The sequence below is a fragment of the Mesocricetus auratus genome, unplaced genomic scaffold, assembly GCF_017639785.1.
Source record: "Mesocricetus auratus isolate SY011 unplaced genomic scaffold, BCM_Maur_2.0 Super-Scaffold_100004, whole genome shotgun sequence".
Taxonomy (NCBI): Eukaryota; Metazoa; Chordata; class Mammalia; order Rodentia; family Cricetidae; genus Mesocricetus; species Mesocricetus auratus.
This window is the reverse complement of record NW_024429189.1, coordinates 92,067,933-92,085,456: the sequence shown is the minus strand read 5'-3', so window position 1 is coordinate 92,085,456 and position 17,524 is coordinate 92,067,933. Positions and strand designations below refer to the sequence as shown.

General features: G+C 44.5%; 1 protein-coding gene across 2 annotated transcripts in view; it reads left to right on the top strand.

Moving 5' to 3' along the window:
* Window positions 1-2,585: 2,585 nt before the first annotated feature.
* The window catches only part of Fbn1 (fibrillin 1), a 202,614-nt gene continuing 187,675 nt past the window's right edge, over window positions 2,586-17,524 (top strand). Inside the window, exons 1-2 of one of the 2 annotated variants that reach the window (XR_005877372.1) lie at window positions 2,586-2,701; window positions 3,254-3,583. Coding sequence is in view for 1 of the 2 variants with exons in the window: in XM_013112353.3 (XP_012967807.1) it covers window positions 3,420-3,583 (164 nt within the window). In the remaining variant the exon portion in view is untranslated. The remainder of the gene's footprint in view (window positions 2,702-3,253; window positions 3,584-17,524) is intronic. The other variant, XM_013112353.3, reaches the window with a different exon arrangement.

The window sequence follows — 17,524 nt, the reverse complement described above, 5'->3', positions numbered from 1 at the left end:
TAGAAAGGAAATCCATCGGCTCATGTGGCAAATATCTATGGATCCGATCCGTCTTGTAGAAAATGTTGTCCCACGTGGAAGTCCTGGGGAGGAGGAATTGAAAGCGAAAGGCAGGCACACCGATTGCTGCAGCCCTTGACAGTCCTTCGCTTACTGGGGGAGAACTTGGGGTCCTGAGACACACGGAACCCTTGTTGGGGTTTGCTCTGTGCTGTCTGGGCACCCAGTTCTTCCCATCCGTTATGTTGCCGAATGGTAGCCTTCAAGAGAGGATCACATTGCCTCTTGCATGTCACCTGAATCCATAGAAAACATGCAGTTTCCAGAATGCACAAGGGTGCAGATCAGCCCCCGTACATAGGGATCAGGACACAGTCCTCCTTGGCCTCCGGAAGTCTTGGTTCTGCTGGCCTATGATTCCTCTTCTGGGAGCCCTTCCCACCCATAAAAATCTCTACCACCTCTTTGTATCTAAGGAACTTTGAAATCCATGTCAAGGTCCATCACAGACTAAAAGCAGAACCTCTGGGTCCTCATGCCTGATTGCATCTGTAATACATACATACATACATACATACATACATACATACATACATACATACATACATGCATTTTCTAGGTCCTACTGTGTCTATAGTTCAGAACCCTTGCTCTCTCTATAAGGAGTCATCGTGCCTTAAAAGGGTTTGCTGAGACTTTCTCAGGGAAACCTTCCCTATCAGCCCTGGCTTAGGTCTAGTCACCCTCACATATGCCCTCTAAGCAGCACATGCTTTGTATGTGTTGACTTGTAACATTTGTTTCAAGCTGGCCTTCTCTGCAGCCCATCTGCTGTTTGAGGAGCCTGAAACTCCTGACTTACTTGCAAGTAATTCTGATTAATCCAATGACCAGGTGGCGTGGATGGTGTTCAGTATCTACTTCTTGAGTGAATGGTTCTTTATTACATTTTGTGTGTGTGTGTGTGTGTGTGTGTGTGTGTGTGTGTGTGTGTGTGTGCAAGTACATGTGCATGAATGTGCTGAGTACGTCAATCAGAGGGCAGCGTTCAGGAATCTTTTCTTTCCGCCCATCATGTAAATCTTGTGATGGAACTTAAATCGTCAGGCTTGGAGCTTGATCTGCTGAGCCACCTCCTAGTCCTTGAATGAATGATTCTTTACTCAACTAAGGGTGTCTGATCAAATCTCCAGTTCATGGATCTGCTAAGAGGACTTTTGAAGGTAAGAATTTAACCAAGCCAGAAAATACGTTTAAAGAATTGTGAATTTAAATCAGTGTTTTCACCTTCCCATTCATGTTTCCAGGCAGTGCAATGAGGCCATCATCATGAGGTGTGTGGTCCATCTGGGACCAGAAATGAAGATCATGTTGCCTTGATTGCTATAATCTCATATCTGAACACAAAGTTGAAAACAAGAAAACTCCCCTTCAATAAAGATGCATGCATTCTTAGGGGGCCTGTTTGTCCTGTGCATGACAGTTGGTGATTAGGAGTCCCTGGTGGCTGTGGCCAAGTCCAATTGAATTCCCAGTCCAACTAAACTAGTGCAAGCAACATTTGGGTACTAATGCTTCTGTCTCTGTCTCTCTGTCTTTCCCTCCCTCCCTCCCTCCTCCCTCCCTCCCTCCCTCCCTCCCTCCCTCCCTCCCTCCCTCTCTCCCTCCTTCCCTCTCTCCCTCTCTCTGTCTCACTCTGCCTCTCTCTGTCTCTCTCTCTCTGTCTCTCTCTCTCTGTCTCTCTCTCCCTCCCTCCCTCTCTCCCTCCCTCCCTCCTTCCCTCTCTCCCTCTCTCTGTCTCTCTCTGCCTCTCTCTGTCTCTCTCTCTCTGTCTCTCTCTCTCTGTCTCTCTCTCCCTCCCTCCCTCCTGTATAGTGCATGTACATGTGAAAATAGGGTTCTTCTAGGAACCCCAAGAAACCCAAATCACAGTTCCAGATTCGGTCTTTTGCCTAGGAGAGAGGCTTGCTCTGAGCCTCCTCCAGTGGGCTCTTGACATTGACAAGCCCCTTCCTCCACCAACCTGTTGACTGGTTCTGTGATGGTGGTCTTTCAATATGCCCTGCCTGAGTCTTTGGGCCTACAGTTTCTCCTCGTTGCGGGACAACAGAGGCACAGGATCGTGGGCCCTGGAGCGAGGATCCCTGCCACAGGGCCTCCTGGGCCTCGGTGGCCAAGGTGTCTAGCACGTAATGCATTTTCGGTGCAGGTGGCACAGCTCTCTGCGCTTCTGGTCACTGGAATCTCGGGTCTAAACCTCCCAGCCGCAGAACGGTCCAAACCGCTAGCTACTCCACTTCTTCCCATTCCCTCGCTTCCCCACCCTGGGACGGAATATCCCGGCCTGGCAGGACTGGATCACCTCCGCCTCCTCCCACTGCGCTGATCCTGCGAGTAAGGGAGGCCCCGGACCCGGGCGGTGGCTGGCAGAGGGGAGTGGAAAGGGAGGATAGATGGGGCCGGGGGTGGGGTGGTGATGGGGGAGGTGGGGGTGTCATTTTCTTTTTCTTTCTTTTTTTTTTCTTTTTTGAAAAAAGTATTTCTCTCGCGAGAAACCGCTGCGCGGACGATACTTGAAGAGGTGGGAAAGGAGGGGGCCGCGGAGTTGAGGCAGAGACTGTGGGTGCCACAGGCGGCCACGGCTGGGACAGCTGCGGAGCAGAGCAGCCAACGCCGCCTGGGAGTCCGAGCCGCTGGTCCAGTGGGTGTCGCGGGGTTCCACCGGGGTCAGGAGGGAGCCGGGGGCTGGAGGGCCGTTTGCGAGGCATCTAGGGCATGAGGCCGGGCAGGGTGAGGGGCTGTCCTAAGCATCTGCTGCTGGCTCTTTCTGCCTGACAGCTGCAGGACCCGCGGCTGGGTGCCCGACTGCTCCACGTTGGATGCAGGGGACTGGCGGGGCTGGCCGTGGCCGGGTGTCTGGGCGGAGAGGACCCTGTTTGGGGGGGGGGGGAGCGTCAGCCCTCACCCAGGCGCGCAATCAGTGCCATTAAGATGGTGTAGGCAGCCGGCTCGCGGGACTCTTGGGTTCCCTGGGGACACGGTACTTGGCGCCCAGAGGCCGCAGGGTCCGAGGATCCCAGTCGCCTGGCTCTGGCTCTGCAGCCAGCTGGGATCGAACGGTCCTCGCTCATCCGAGTAACTGCGCCACGCGCAGGCGGTGCGCGGGCTGGGCTCGGCGGGGACTGCGAACTCCAGCATCCCAGAGCCCTGAGTGTTTCCCCCTGCCCTCCTTGGGGACTTGTCTGTGTTGCAGGGCGAGGGCTGCCCGAAGTGAGAGCAGCGTCGGGAAGAGAAAGCGGTAGGAATCAGGCGAGGACATCCCTGCGGCGGGACAGCAGGACCAGCGGGACCCCATTAGCCTCCGGGTGCTGGAAGGCGCAGCGGCTTCGGCGACGGAGCGAGTGGCGGCCGGCGGCACCATGCGGCGAGGCGGGCTGCTGGAGGTCGCGCTGGCGTTCGCCCTGCTCCTCGCGTCCTACACGAGCCATGGGGCGGACGCTAATTTGGAGGCTGGGAACCTGAAAGAGACCAGAGCCAACCGAGCCAAGAGAAGAGGTGGCGGAGGACACGATGCACTGAAAGGGTAAGAGAACCAAGCGCTCAGCTGCTTCGATGTGCCTCCCCTTGCCCTTCTTGCGACTTTATGATTCATAGCAATTGACAGGGCCGGTTTGGGCCGGTAGAGGACCCTGGCTGAGACCTCCTGGGGGGTTAGCCTGGAATTGCCAAGGTTCCTTGGTCATCACCACTTGTTCAGAGAAATCGCCTTATTCCTGCCCCAGAGGAGAGGTCCTGGCTGGAGAGAATCCTGGGCCACTGTTGAGGCAGATTTGGGGAGGCGAGAAGGGCTTCTTGTGGGAGAAGGGGAGGAGCTGGAACTCAGAGCAAGGGAGAAGCCCACTGCTTTTGCTGCATACCAACCGGAGTGTGCAGGCAGAGAGAGGTACTTTCTGTGTGGGTATCAGCTGTTTGGGAGACAGCAAGGAAAAGAGGACTCCAGAGACCGAGCGAGACAAGACGCGTGGTCAGGAGATGGCCTTCTCCTAAGTCATGTTCATGAAAACCAGGGCTGTGCACCCCTCCCAGAAGTCTATCCTGGAAGTCTGTGGGGCAAAGGTTTCTGAGAACTAGCATCTGGGCTCTGTGAGCTCTGCATGTCCCTGCTGGAGTAATATCGCCGTGGCCCTAGTGTTGTAGCAATTTAAATCAGACAGGTTGACTGTCTAAGGCTTGGCAGTTTTGGGAGGTGAAGGAGACAGTCTGAGATTTAAGTTCAAGCCTCTATAGAAGTGTGAGGATGGAAATACATGACCAATCTTCTCTCGCTTGGAGGAAACAGCTTAGCGATCCCAGGGAGGGAGTATGCTGAGGTTTCTTGTCATTCTCAGCGGGCTTTTTTTTCCCTGAGTGGTCTGTCACTTATGTGGCCCTGGATGACAAAATGAAGATGTTCGCTGGAATCTGTGTGTGTGTGGGGGGGTGTTTTGTGTATACAAAATGAAGCTTGTGTTTGTATGGCTTCAGTAAAGAAGCAGAAGCAGGGTGTATGGAACAGTTTTGAGTCCTTGTCTGGATAAGGGACCAGATGAGCATCAGTGCTAAGCACTTAGTCTGTGGTTGTAATTTTGTGATTGTTTGATCCCAGAAAATGGCTAAAATCAGTTCTATCTTGACCTTTGTGGGAAACAGACCCAGAATTCCAACAACATTGGCAATAAAATCTACTGATCCCAACCAAGCAACAGACAACCGTCGCCCTGTGTAGAAGGCTTGTGGAGAGTTCAGTAAAAGGGCGGAAAAGCTGATTTTAACTCAAGAGGGCTTTGTTTGGGTCAGCATTTTATCTGCACAATATCATCTTAGAATCTATTATGATGGCTTTGCTCATATATACACAAACGTAAATGCATATATACATGTGTGTACATATATGTGAGACATTATAGTTCTTATAGATCTTTTTTTTGACACACGGTATTAGTAAAACAACCATTATGAGACTTCCTAGTTTTTATGTTATCCATAAAGTTTTCTGTGTCTGTCTCTATGCATAGATGTGGTGAAATAATTTTAAAGGATATTCAATTAAAAGTATTTCCCTCATACTTTTCAGATACCTCACTTATGAATATTTTTGAGAAAATTATACACATACACATAGCCACATATGCACTGCATGTATGCATGATATATATCTATCCATATATGTGAACATATATGTGTGTACCTGTTTTTTACTATGTGCAGGTAATGTATATAATGCGGGTCTTCATTTTTCATACATCTTTAGTGTATCTGTCTGTTAACTTGTGTTCTCTTGGTTTATAGGTTCCCACGATATAGTGGGGCAGGTCCCAAATGATGGCTCTTGAGATCATAATACATATTTTGCTATTAGCAGCATCTTTCTGTGTACTTATATGTGTATGCATAAGCTTATATGTGGCACAAAGTAGTGCGCTGGAACTGCTGGATCGAAGTTCTCTTACAGATTCTAAACACACTCACTCTGACGCTGATTTGCAAGTGTCTCTTTACTCACTGCCATTAGTCTCCCATGGACCCATGCTGCGCTGTGTAAATCGTCAGGAGAGCAGGCTATGCATGCGTTTGCCCAGTTATAATGTAAAGCTTCAATGTATGCTCACTAATGGGCCTCGTTCAAAACTAATCCCTGCCTGCATTGACACCTGCTCATTGCTTTGATGGGCATGCTGGGTTTCTGAAGTGGAGGTGGTTTGTGGTCTGAAGTGGAGGTAGCTTGTGGTCCCTGAGGCTCATATGAGGCAGGGCTATGACTTTTGACACTTGCTGACATCCATGCTCTGATGTCTGACGTGCAGTGTCTGATCGCCTTTGGCCTTTCCTTTGATGGGACAGGTGCTGGCCTTAAGACCTGTGTTCCTTCCTGTCAGCTCCCTGCTCTGCAGTCCGAGGGGCCTGTCTTCCCTCACCAGCTTGCCACCCTATCTGGCTTCTCTCCCCATCCCAGGGCAGGTGTTTTCTCCCTTTTTCTCTTCTCACTGGCAGAAAAAGTTGTTCCACTGTAGAAATTTAAGGATCCTCAAAATTTTTCCTCAGCTTTTGCTGTTTTCTTAGAGCAATTTGCCAATTTCTGCTTTTACAGGAAATCCTCTATTTTTTTTTAAAAATTAAAAAGATGGAATCAATGTGTTCCCCATTCACGCAGCAGAATCTATGTTTTCTCAATTTTCCAGTGAAAATTTGCATGTTTATTTTTACATTCTACTTATTTAGTGTATGTGTGCACACAATACAATGTATGTGTATGTGTGTTCACATGCATGTGGTGTGTGTGTGTATGTGCACATGCATGTGGTATGTGTGTGCACACGCATGTGGTGTGTGTGTGTGTGTGTGTGTGTGTGTGTGTGTGTGTGTTTGTACAGAGGACAACTTGCAGGTATCCAGTCTCTCACTCTATCAGTAGGTTCCGGGTGTTGAATTCAGGTGGTCATGCTTGGTGGTAGACACCTTTACATGCTGAACCATTTCAGGGGCCCAAAGTTTGCAAGTTTAAAAATCATTTTCAAATAGTAAACAAATATAGTTGTTTTCCTGTGCCTGACTATTGCTTAACATGTGTGAAATGACTTGATGAGAAATAATGCAGTCCTAACTCTGCATTTCAGCTCATAAGAAATTTTTCTCAGCTAAATTTTAGTCAGAAATTATAAGATGGCTCAGTAATACACACACACACACACACACACACACACACACACCATCACCACCACCACCAGTACCACTACCACCAGCAACACCACCACCACCAATAAACCAACTCTAGTTAGAGAGCAGTAGTTATGTGCCTTTTCTTTATGATTGCCTTATTGCTTTAGCGCCCAAATAAGGAAATATTACAGTTTCATGTCAAAGGGAAACATTCCTTAAGCTGAAACTCCTTTTCCCAAGTCTCCAGTAATAGGGAATGAGTCTTGTGTCCTTGTTGCTGGCTCATGAGTTTACAGGTTGACAGGCTGACAGGCTGACAGGTTGATAAGCTGACAGACTGACAGATTGATAGATTTATAGGTTGACAGTTGACAGGCACAGGAGTCCCATTGTATTTTACAAAGTTTGTCCCCTTTCTCATGATTCTTTTTGGTCTTTGTTTATTTGTTTATATTATTCAGAGTTCTTATTACCAGAAAAACACATATGAAGCAGTCCGCAGCCAGGGTGATTATGTGATGGCAAATTCCAGGGAGTAGTTGCAGAAGTCTTTCTTAATGAACCCATTTGACTCACAAAGCCAACTTGAAGACTCATCTGAAGTCATAGTCTCCTAAAGGCACAGGGGAAGCCCCTGACAAGAGCGTCTTTTGTTCTCACATTAATGAAAATAGGAAGCTAATATATTGGGACATGGTTTAAAAAACAGATTTTCTTAAGCCGAGGTTTATGTAATTCCACATTTTAAATAAAAAGGTGAAATATTTGACTTTTCATCTATGCCTTTTGGACAAAGAGATAATTTAAAGAAACGAGTAAATTGTTAATGATATAAATGAATAAAAACACACATCAACATGCAGTATCATGATTTGAGAATGGAAAGGAATGGAAATAGACATATTTTCATGCTTAATTGAATTTTAAATAATATTGAAAGGTTCCTTTGTTTAAAAAACCATAGCATTCAACTAATAACTCATAACTACTCAAACAAAATGCTAAGCAATTAAAATATACATTAGAACCAAATAACTCACTCAAGACACTCTGAAAGCTTTAGCTTTAGTTTTCAGTGTGAACGCTTTTTTGGAAGACAAGTAAACTATTTTAACAATTTCTTTGATTCTAGACACTGTCCAGCAAATGGGCTTACTTTAATAGCGTTCTTTGAGAAAGCTGAAGTCAATAATATCTCAAGCCTATCAAATAATGTCTGTGAACATTTGTTGGTTCATGATTATTAAAACATGATTATCTCTTGTGTGGTTATGTATGGGGATGTGTATGGTGTGTGTGGGTGCACAGGCACATATATAGACATGTATATGGAGGTCAGGGGTGTCATTTCTCAGGAGCCATTCACATTGTATTCACAAATGCAATTTCTCCCCAGTGTCTAGAGTTATCTGATTAGGTTGCATTGACTGCCCAGTAAGCACCAGAGAACTGTCTGTTTCTGCCTCCCAGTGCTGAGGGTTACAGGTCTGCACTGCTTGTCTGACCTTTTAAGTCAATGCTGGGGATGGAACTGAAGACCTCATTTTACTGTGAGAGCTATTGCCCTACCCCTAGACTTGATTTTCTTTCTCATTAATTTGTAAAATTGCCAAAGAGGCAAGAGTCAAATTGTAAGCACTTTACCACTAATATTAAATGACTTTCAAAGAATAACTTGTACCGGTAGCCTCAATGAAAACCAGTCTTTACTTAGTTGAATGGAACACCAGAGATGTGTAGCACAGAGCTTGGAAGGGGGCTTCGTAGCTTACAGTAGACCAAGAACCATTAACAGAAAAGCAGCTGAAAGCACAGGTCTGGTGTGGAGCTAAATGACAACTGCTGTAGACTGATACACCTTGAGTTGATGGAATTAGGCACTGATAAATGCTGCCAAGGACTTTAAGAGAGTATATTGGTCATTGGGGCAGTGGGTGGTGGTGGTGGTGGTGATGTTCTAAACTCAAAATGTGTGGTATAGTTTCCATTAAACATGTACCCATTTCATAGCCTTATAAAGTAAAAACATTCTATTTCTAAACAGTTACTCAGGCCCTGTGTAATAATATTGTGCGAAGTGATGCTAAATGGTGTTTATGCGCAGACATGCCCTACATATCTTCTATGAGTATTAGTTCACCTAATCCACATGGGGGACAAACATGAGCAAACTCCTAATACACAAGTTTCTTTCTTAATTTTAGCTATGGTTTTGATTTCTTGTGTCAGTGACCTAAGATATAAGATGCAGGACTAAGACGTCAGTGAAATTCCATTTAAAATTTCTAATATTCTTTAGCAAGAGTTCAAAACTCCTAAGTATAGTTACTCTTATTCCTTAGTTAAATAAAAACGTTTCCTGAGACTTCAGCTAGACATTAATAAAACAGAGAGAATCATAAGATGCCAAGGTCATCAAGGACCTTGGATGGTGCATGTATTCTATTTTAATACTAGGGCTTAGGTTTTTACTAAGGTGGAACTAACTATCTATACTAGTCTTCTATACTGTCCAGCCTCTGAGCCGAATATTATGTACTAGTTATATCATTCAAAATCTCTTGTTTTCAAATTCTACTAAGAAGTGTCTCTCAGGTAGAATTATCCAGTATATATCTCCTTCCAGGGAGGCATATGTGTAACTCACACTCTCGCTGGCAAAGATGAATTATTTGTTTGTTTCATTTTTTTCATTGCTTACCTGTAAACTCACAACCAATTTTTAAATATTAAATTGAGCAATTATTGTTAAAATAGCATCCATGATAATTGCACTTTAATTGTATGAATCCCTCACTATACAACTCCTTACGAGGAAGATTAAACATCTTTGCACATTTAACAGGTGGAAGAAAAAACAAAATAAAGAATGTAGAGTTCCAGTCATTACCCTAGGGAAATCAACTATAGTTGAGAAACCTGACTTCATAGAACTTTTAACTTAATATTTTGTTGCCTCTTAGCTAAATTAAATTTTATAGCTGGTAAATTTATTTCTTTAATCCTCTTGATACCTTCTTTCCCTAGAATGTTCTCCTGTGGGCACAACTCAACATTTGTTGAAGGTGTATCCTGTTACCAGAAGCCCTGTTGGAAAGGGATTAGTCAGAAAAGATACCATAGTAAAAGTTCACTGGGCCTGCAGTCTGTGGATCAACCTGTGTTTGAGAATGAAGTTTTATTGACGCATAGCCCAGATATCTGCGCATACGTTACCCAAGTGCTGCCTGTCTTTGTAGCACTTGAATGATATAGCTTTGACAGCCATGAAAGAATTTCTGCAAAACTGAAGTATTTGCTGTTTGTCCCTTTACAGAGAGTTCTGCCTCTTGTTGTGCAATAAAATGGTGGGGAGGTGGATGCCTCATGTATTTTATTTCTCCAAGGATTCTTAGGAATTGGACATAAGGTAGGTGTCAGTAGATGGTTATAGACGGTCAGGTACAGACCAAGTTTGATGAACTGACTGGGTAAGGTTAATTATATAAATTAGAGGAGATGGAAATTTGACATAAAGGGAAAAGATGAGGGAAAAAGACACAAGGTAAAGAGGATTTGAAGTGCTTGGGATGCTGGGACGTTGGGCACAGCAGGCGGGGTTTGTGTTGCACGGATCTGACTGGCACTGTTATGTGTGGTCTGGGGGTTGACACTGTGTGAGCCTGAACAAAGAGATGATGCCATTAAGGGCAGAGAGGGATCAGCGGAAACATCACTTTCCTGACTGTCGTGGAAGGTTAGGATGCAAGATGGCTGCAGGATCAGCCCCGTGTTACAGAAGCAGGGGGTGTGAAAGCTGTGCGCTGAGTGCAGGGAGACCAAAGGCAGTGAGTTTAAGGAGGAGGGTGTGGCTCGCAGAGTGTACATGGTGGTTCCAGCAAAGGCAAGGGGTTGATGATGATGATGGTCATGAAGAAGAGGCTCAGTTGCCCAAGACACAACACAGACGGTAGAATTGAGCAGTTGGTGGGAAGAGACAAAAGGAGAGGAGGCTTCTAGAATGTTCCTACCTACATAGAAATTAAAATTTCTCACTCATGAATACTTAATGGCCCATCTCTGAGAAAAGGACAGGACACAGATCACCCTGGGCTTACCCACTGCCCAGAGACACTGACTCTCATTCATGTTTTGATTATCTTTTGCTATGTAGGAAGTCACTCCGGGCAACCTTATGGCTTCTCAGTGATGTGGGTCAGCAATTTAGGCAGAGACTCTTGTCTCTGCTCCTCATAGTGTCTGTTTGTCAGAGTGAGTGATAGCAGGATTCTTGCATGTAAGTGCAGGCCCAACACCCTGTTTACCTTGGTGTGACTTATCTAAATAAAGAGAAACACACTTGGCTCTGGCGAGGGTTTCTTGGGTTATAATTCTTTCTCATGTAGTCTCCTGCCCCTTAAGATTAAGCCTTTAAGAATGTCTTCATCAATGGGAAAACTGAACCCCTGTTTCTGTTGGTAGGCCTTATTCAAGGCTGGGCCTATTGGGACTGCCTCTTGGTGGCATGTTGGAACCCCATATCTTTAAAGTAGTATTACTCAAATGGTTTCAGACTAGCTGGCTGGGCTTGAATGGGCTCATGTAGAGTGTTGGCTGAGTTCCTTGGCTCACTTCCTTGTGGTCGCAGACTGCCCTCATCAGTGGCCTTTTTGCATACCCCCCCAAAGCAAGGTCAGGCTCTTTATGCAGTGGTTCTAAATCTCTCATGAGCATGAAAATGGAAGCCACTAGATTCTTTTCAAATGTAGCCTGCAACTGAATGACCTGGAATTCCACGGAATTTGCTTTCTTAGAGTTTTATTGCTGTGAAGAGACACCATGACCACTGAAACCCTTATAAAGGAAAACATTTAGTTGGGACTGGCTTATAGTTTCAGAGGTTTAGTCCATTATCATCATGATGGGAAGCATGGCAGTGTGCAGGCAGACATGGTGCTGGAAAAGGGGCTGAGAGTTCTACATCTTGATCCACAGGCAGCAGAAGGAGTCCGCCATACTGGGTGTAGCTTGAACATATATGAGATCTCAAAGCCTGCCTCCACAATGACACACTTCCTCCAATAAGGCTGCACCTACTCCAGCAAGGCAACACTTCCTAATAGTGCCAAGAATTCACACATATGAGTCTGTGGAGGTCATTCCTATTCAAACCACCACACAGGTTTTGCCCAGATTCAAGGGCATGGGCAACAGATGCTGTGTTTGCATGTGAGGAACAGTGAGTCTCTGCAGGGTAAGGAGGAACTTTTGTGACTACCATTGGAGACTAGTAAGCAGAGTGAAGTAATGGGCCTTTGAGGGGGTTAATCCGATATTTTAGGTTTAATTCCAGCTTGATCTAGTCTGACTGGCCTTATTATCCATAGATGATGAGGCTGTTAATATGCCATTGTGTTTTGTCCTATGATGTTAGAAAAGAATAATCCACGAATAACATGCCAGTACAGTTCTATTGGATTAGTCTTTAGGAGCAGTGCTATTTCCTCATGCACAGCTCCTAGCTGAAAGCACACGTGGCCATCAGAAATGAGATTGCTGTCAACAACTGGGTGCGTTTATTTACATGTAAGCACTATAAAGCACAGACCCTTCCCCCTTTCCTTTGGAGTTGTGAAGTTCAGTGAAAAACCTTGATGTGCAAGAACTCTGGTTTTGACTAGCTTAAGTATTTTTGTCCTTGCTTCTATATGGGATTTTACCTTCAATTTCTTTTTTAGTTACTTTTTTCTCCATCTGTTGGATAATCCATCCCATTTTGTTTTTGTTTATGTTTTGGAACCAGAGCTTGTAAATAATAACCAACAATATGTCTGCCGTTGCCAGAGGAGTGGATGCTGTCAAGGGGGCTGGACTGCCCCAGGGTTGTCAAAAAGGAGTCACCACATTGCCCCAGAAGAAAACCAGAGGAGCGGATGCTGTCAAGGGGGCTGGACTGCCCCAGGGTTGTCAAAAAGGAGTCACCACATTGCCCCAGAAGAAAACCAGATCAGGGCGACAGTCAGACTTGGCTTGTGCCAATTCTACTCTATAGCAAATCTGGCTTTAAGTTTCCTGTGACTTTGCAACTTTCTTAACTAAGAGGAATTTTTGGTTGGAGTTATCACTAAGTCTGTTTACTCAGCCCCCTCAGAGTAGAAGGGAGAAAGGAAAATTCCTCATGTCCACCATTTCCAGCCAGAAATGTATTCCAGACAGAGTAGGCCGGGTGGGAGAGCTGCCCCATTAGACAAGTGATTTGGGTCAGTGTTTGAAGAGCTGTGAATTCCTAGACCGTCAGTCATACTTACATTCAAATATATACATTGGATTCCAAATATAGTACCGCCATTTATGACACTGTCGGGAGACAGGATTTGTGTCAGCCTCACGGATACACTTGGTCTGTTGTTAAATTTTATGACAATCTCTATATGAATAATGAGCCTGTGCCCAGAGATAATTTTCTTTTTTTTTCTTTTTTTTTTTTTTTTTTTGGTTTTTACGAGACAGGGTTTCTCTGTATTGTTTCGGAGGCTATCGGTCCAGCCTGGCCTCGAACGCACAAAGATCCGCCTGCCTCTGCCTCCCGAGTGCTGGGATTAAAGGCGTGTGCCACCACCGCCCGGCGATAATTTTCTTTTTTTGTTCTTTGACTTTTCCTCATCACCATCTTCGTTCCTATATTCGTTCCTCTTTCATCCTTTTCCTTTTTTAAAAGACAAGTTATCGTTATGTGGTCCAGGCTGCCTTTGAACTCACGAACCTCCTGCATTGGTTTTGCCAGGCTGACTGTGTGGAGACAAGCTTGTAATCCTAGGCAGGGGTCAGAGGTGGCAGCACAAACCCAGCCCAGTGCTGGGATTGCAGGCACTGCTGGGGTCTACCTTTCCTTTTACATCACAACTACAGTCTCAGTCTCCTCTTCTCTTCTTTTAAAAGTAATTTTATAACTTCAGTACAAATAAAATAGAACAGAGAGAAATATTAGAGTTTGAAAATTAAGAAAGATAAATACACCCTAAGTAATAAGGAAGCCTACTCATGTGGGGGACTTGGAATCTTCCAGAAGAAAAACATAAGTAAGATTTTGTTGTAGGAGGGAATGGAGAAAGCTGAGGAGGCTAGAGGAGAAGGTAGAACCTCAACCAAGGGCTGGGACTGTCCAGAACAGGTGCTGAGTTTCCAGGGACAACTTCCTCACTCCTGGCAGCGACCTTAGTGGCCTTCAGTCTTTTTAGGACTTCTGAAGGAGGGTCAGTCCAAGACAGAAAAGATTCAATACAAACACCTAGAGGAATGCAGTGGGAAGGCAGGCTTACCCATCGCCTACTATGCACCTGTGAATGTAGTACTCTGTAAACAGTACTGTGGGCAACACCTAATGTCTACAGATAACTGTGTCCTCTCAGTGCTCATTTATAATATGGCATGGCCAGACCTCAATAGGATTATGCCTTTGTGAATACCTTTAAAAAGACTTACTTTTAATCATCTGTATACATATGTGGCTGTGTACATGTGGGCACAGGTGCCTAAGGAGTTCAGAAGAGGGTATCAGATCCTATGAGTCATACAACATGGGTGTGGGGATACCAACTCGGATATCTGTAAAAGGTGCTGCTGTGCCGACTCTCCAGTCCCTTTGAAGGCTTTCTTGGTGGCATTCTTGAGAAACATGTTTACAAGTGAGTTACAGATAGATGGATTTTAGAAGCTTTTAGATGCTAACCAAGACCCAGAGATAGGCCATTAAAAAGTGCTTGTGGCATGTATTTTCTTCTTTATTTCACAGCTGTAGACAGATCTGGTTTAAGTAGAAACATGATGTTGAGTAGTGCATCATGTCTTTCTGTGTTCGTATTCCAGAGAGTTGACTGGTGACTTCAAGTTTTCTAATATTCTAGGTATGAGATCACCTCTGACATAGTAAGCATGTAACTCCCCCTTCCACTATCTACTATCTTTCTGGAAATATGGTCTCACTATGTAGATTAGGTTGACCTAGAACTTGTTGTATAGACCAGGCTGGCTTTGAAATTGCCAGCCTCCTAAATGATGAGATTGTAAGTGTGTGATACTATGCCCAGCTATGCGTGAGTCCTTCTTTCCTTTCTTCCTTCCCTCCTTCCTTCCTTCCTTCCTTCCTTCCTTCCTTCCTTCCTTCTTTCCTTCCTTCCTCCCTTCCTCCCTTTCTTTCTTTCATCTTGGGCAGTGTGATCAATGTCTTACTAGGGAATACTTGATTGGAAAATACTATGCAATAGTTTTTGACTATTTACTTTTACCTGCCCATCAGTGAAAGGCTCCGTTAGGTAGTCTTTGGAGGAATTAGCGTTTCTAAAAGATCCTAATTTAAAAAAGTTATCAGGAAGAGGGCCAGACAAAAGGAAAGTGGGAGTCTAAGGAATGATTCACCCCTCTGTGTCTTCCCCCACCTCATACTTGTAATTGACAGGTGATGGATCTGGAGATCTGACACGAGATAACACAATTGTGGATTGCAATTAAGCATAATCTTTTCCTTTACAACTTGCGTACTCAGCTGTCCAGTTACTGATTTAGACAGTTGGACTCTATGAGATAAATGTGCCAAGATGAAAATATTCTTTTGAATTCTGACATTTTCTTCTATAGCCCCCCACAATTTTGAAGAACACATGCTAAATTTTAATGACAAATTTATTGAGCATTAGCTGTGTTTGAGTTGGACTGAATCCTTAACTTTCAGAATGAACACACTTCTCAAACCATTGATAGTACTCTTTTCTTTCCAGAGATTCTGGGCAGACCTGTCATTTAGAATATCTTCCTCTTTGCTTATGGGTAAAGTCAGAGATGGTGTGGACAAGTGCCAGGCAAGGGGAGCATTGACATACGTCTTTCAAGTCCACATGTAGTTTTTAATCTCCCATGGACTGCTGCTGTTTCACACCCTAGAGTTTAGGCCACTGACCTCAAGTTTGCAAATTGTATATCCCATTACCACCCTGTGAGCTCTCTACTCCCCAGGGCCACACGGTTGACGTTTTAGCTGGAATCCGAGAAAGTGTCTGAACATTTCCTGCCGAGTTGGCTAGGAGTGATTTGGCAGTTCAGTCATAAAACCCCAGAGCTGGTGGCTGGGGGATATGCTATAATTACCTCACACTGTTTCCTGTTTGAGCCTGGTTGTGGGTAATGGGGTAGAGTGGTATTGCTTGTGGGACTATATTTTAAAAGATAGAGGAATCATTTTCAATGAATACTAATCACCGCTGGCCATGCTTTCAAGGAGGCTTGGGAATGTGGGGATAGACATGCTTGGGTCAGTTCTTGGCTCCACCACCTACTGGGAAGAAACCTCAGACAAGTGGCTTGACCTCTGTAAGCCTCATTTATTACCTTGTAAACAAGATTATAGCACACACCTTTTTGTGTTGCCCCAAGATTTAATGACACGGTTCAGGTCACATTCCTAGGTACAGTGCCTGGCATGTGTCAATGTGGCAATGAGGGTGTATAGAATGACTATCAACATTTATTTAAAAAATCAAAACTATAAAAGTGAATATGGGTATGTTCTATTCTTTATGAACTTCCAGGAGAAAAATGAATCTAAAACAAAAGTAAGCATTTCCTTTAAAATTTTGAATTCCTTTCAGGACTCTTACAAGAAATCCTTTTTGAAATGATATTTTATCCTTTTGTAAATCATTTTATCCTTTTGAAAGAAACCTAGACATGGTTGGACATTTGAAAGCAAGACTCAAGGTGTATTTGAGCTCAGATTGGTTGACCTTCCCATTCGTGTTTTTCCTTGAAAGTAAATTATTATACCTTCTCACTCACTGAAGTGTCAGGAAGCATTGGGAATTCTTTGCTGAGTGATGCCATCCTGCACATTTTATATACCCTGTGACTGTAAACTAAGACTTCTTCCAGGTACAGAAAAGCCAAAATCCATCCCTTATAGGCCTAACACAGACCAATGTCTTTCTCTTCAAATGCATTTTTAAATGAATGGATCCATCATTAAGAAAGCTAGAGGATACATGTGAGACTGAATCATGGTTGACTTGGCACAGCTCTGCTCAAGCTGTTTGTTCTTGGATTCTCCATCTGGTCAGCGTCATCCTCACCTACTGGATTCTGGATAGTTGAGGTTCATAGAGACTTTGGTTAGTTCTGGTCAGTTGTTTGAGATGGTTGGCTTGGACTCTTGTTATTTCCAGTCTGGGTCTTTGTCCCTTTCAGGAATACTGAAGCCGACAACAGATACAAGTGGTTTGCCAAGGACATGAAGGAAGGAAACAAGCAAGGAGTTGATGGTTTCTCAAAGACTGTGACAGTCAGGATGGACAAGATGATCCCACAAAGTTGACATTTAATTTTCCAATGTGCAGAATTTCAGGTTTGTGCAAAACCAGGGAGGAAGGTGCAGTGCGGTCTTATCTTCCCACTTATCAATTAATAGTCAGTCTTAGAGTTGGGTGCCACAGGTGAGAGCCCTAGTTTTCCCATCATGAGAACCTGAGTTCAAATGTCCAGAACCCACATAGGAAGCTGAGTATGGTTGCAAAATACTTAATGGAGAATTGCTGGTGCTTGTTGACCACCAGCCAAGCTCCAGGGCTAGTGGGTGACCCCATTTCAAGGGAGTACAGTGGAGAGTAAGAGCAGGACACCCAATATCCCCTTCTAGCTTCTGTATGTGTGGGCATGGGAACCTGTATCCACATCCATCCAAGTGCATATAGTACACAGGTACACTGTACTTACACAAGTACATGTGCAGGTACACACAGACACACACACACACACACACACACTCATGTAGTTAATCTTGTTTTATCTACTTCTGCTACTGCCA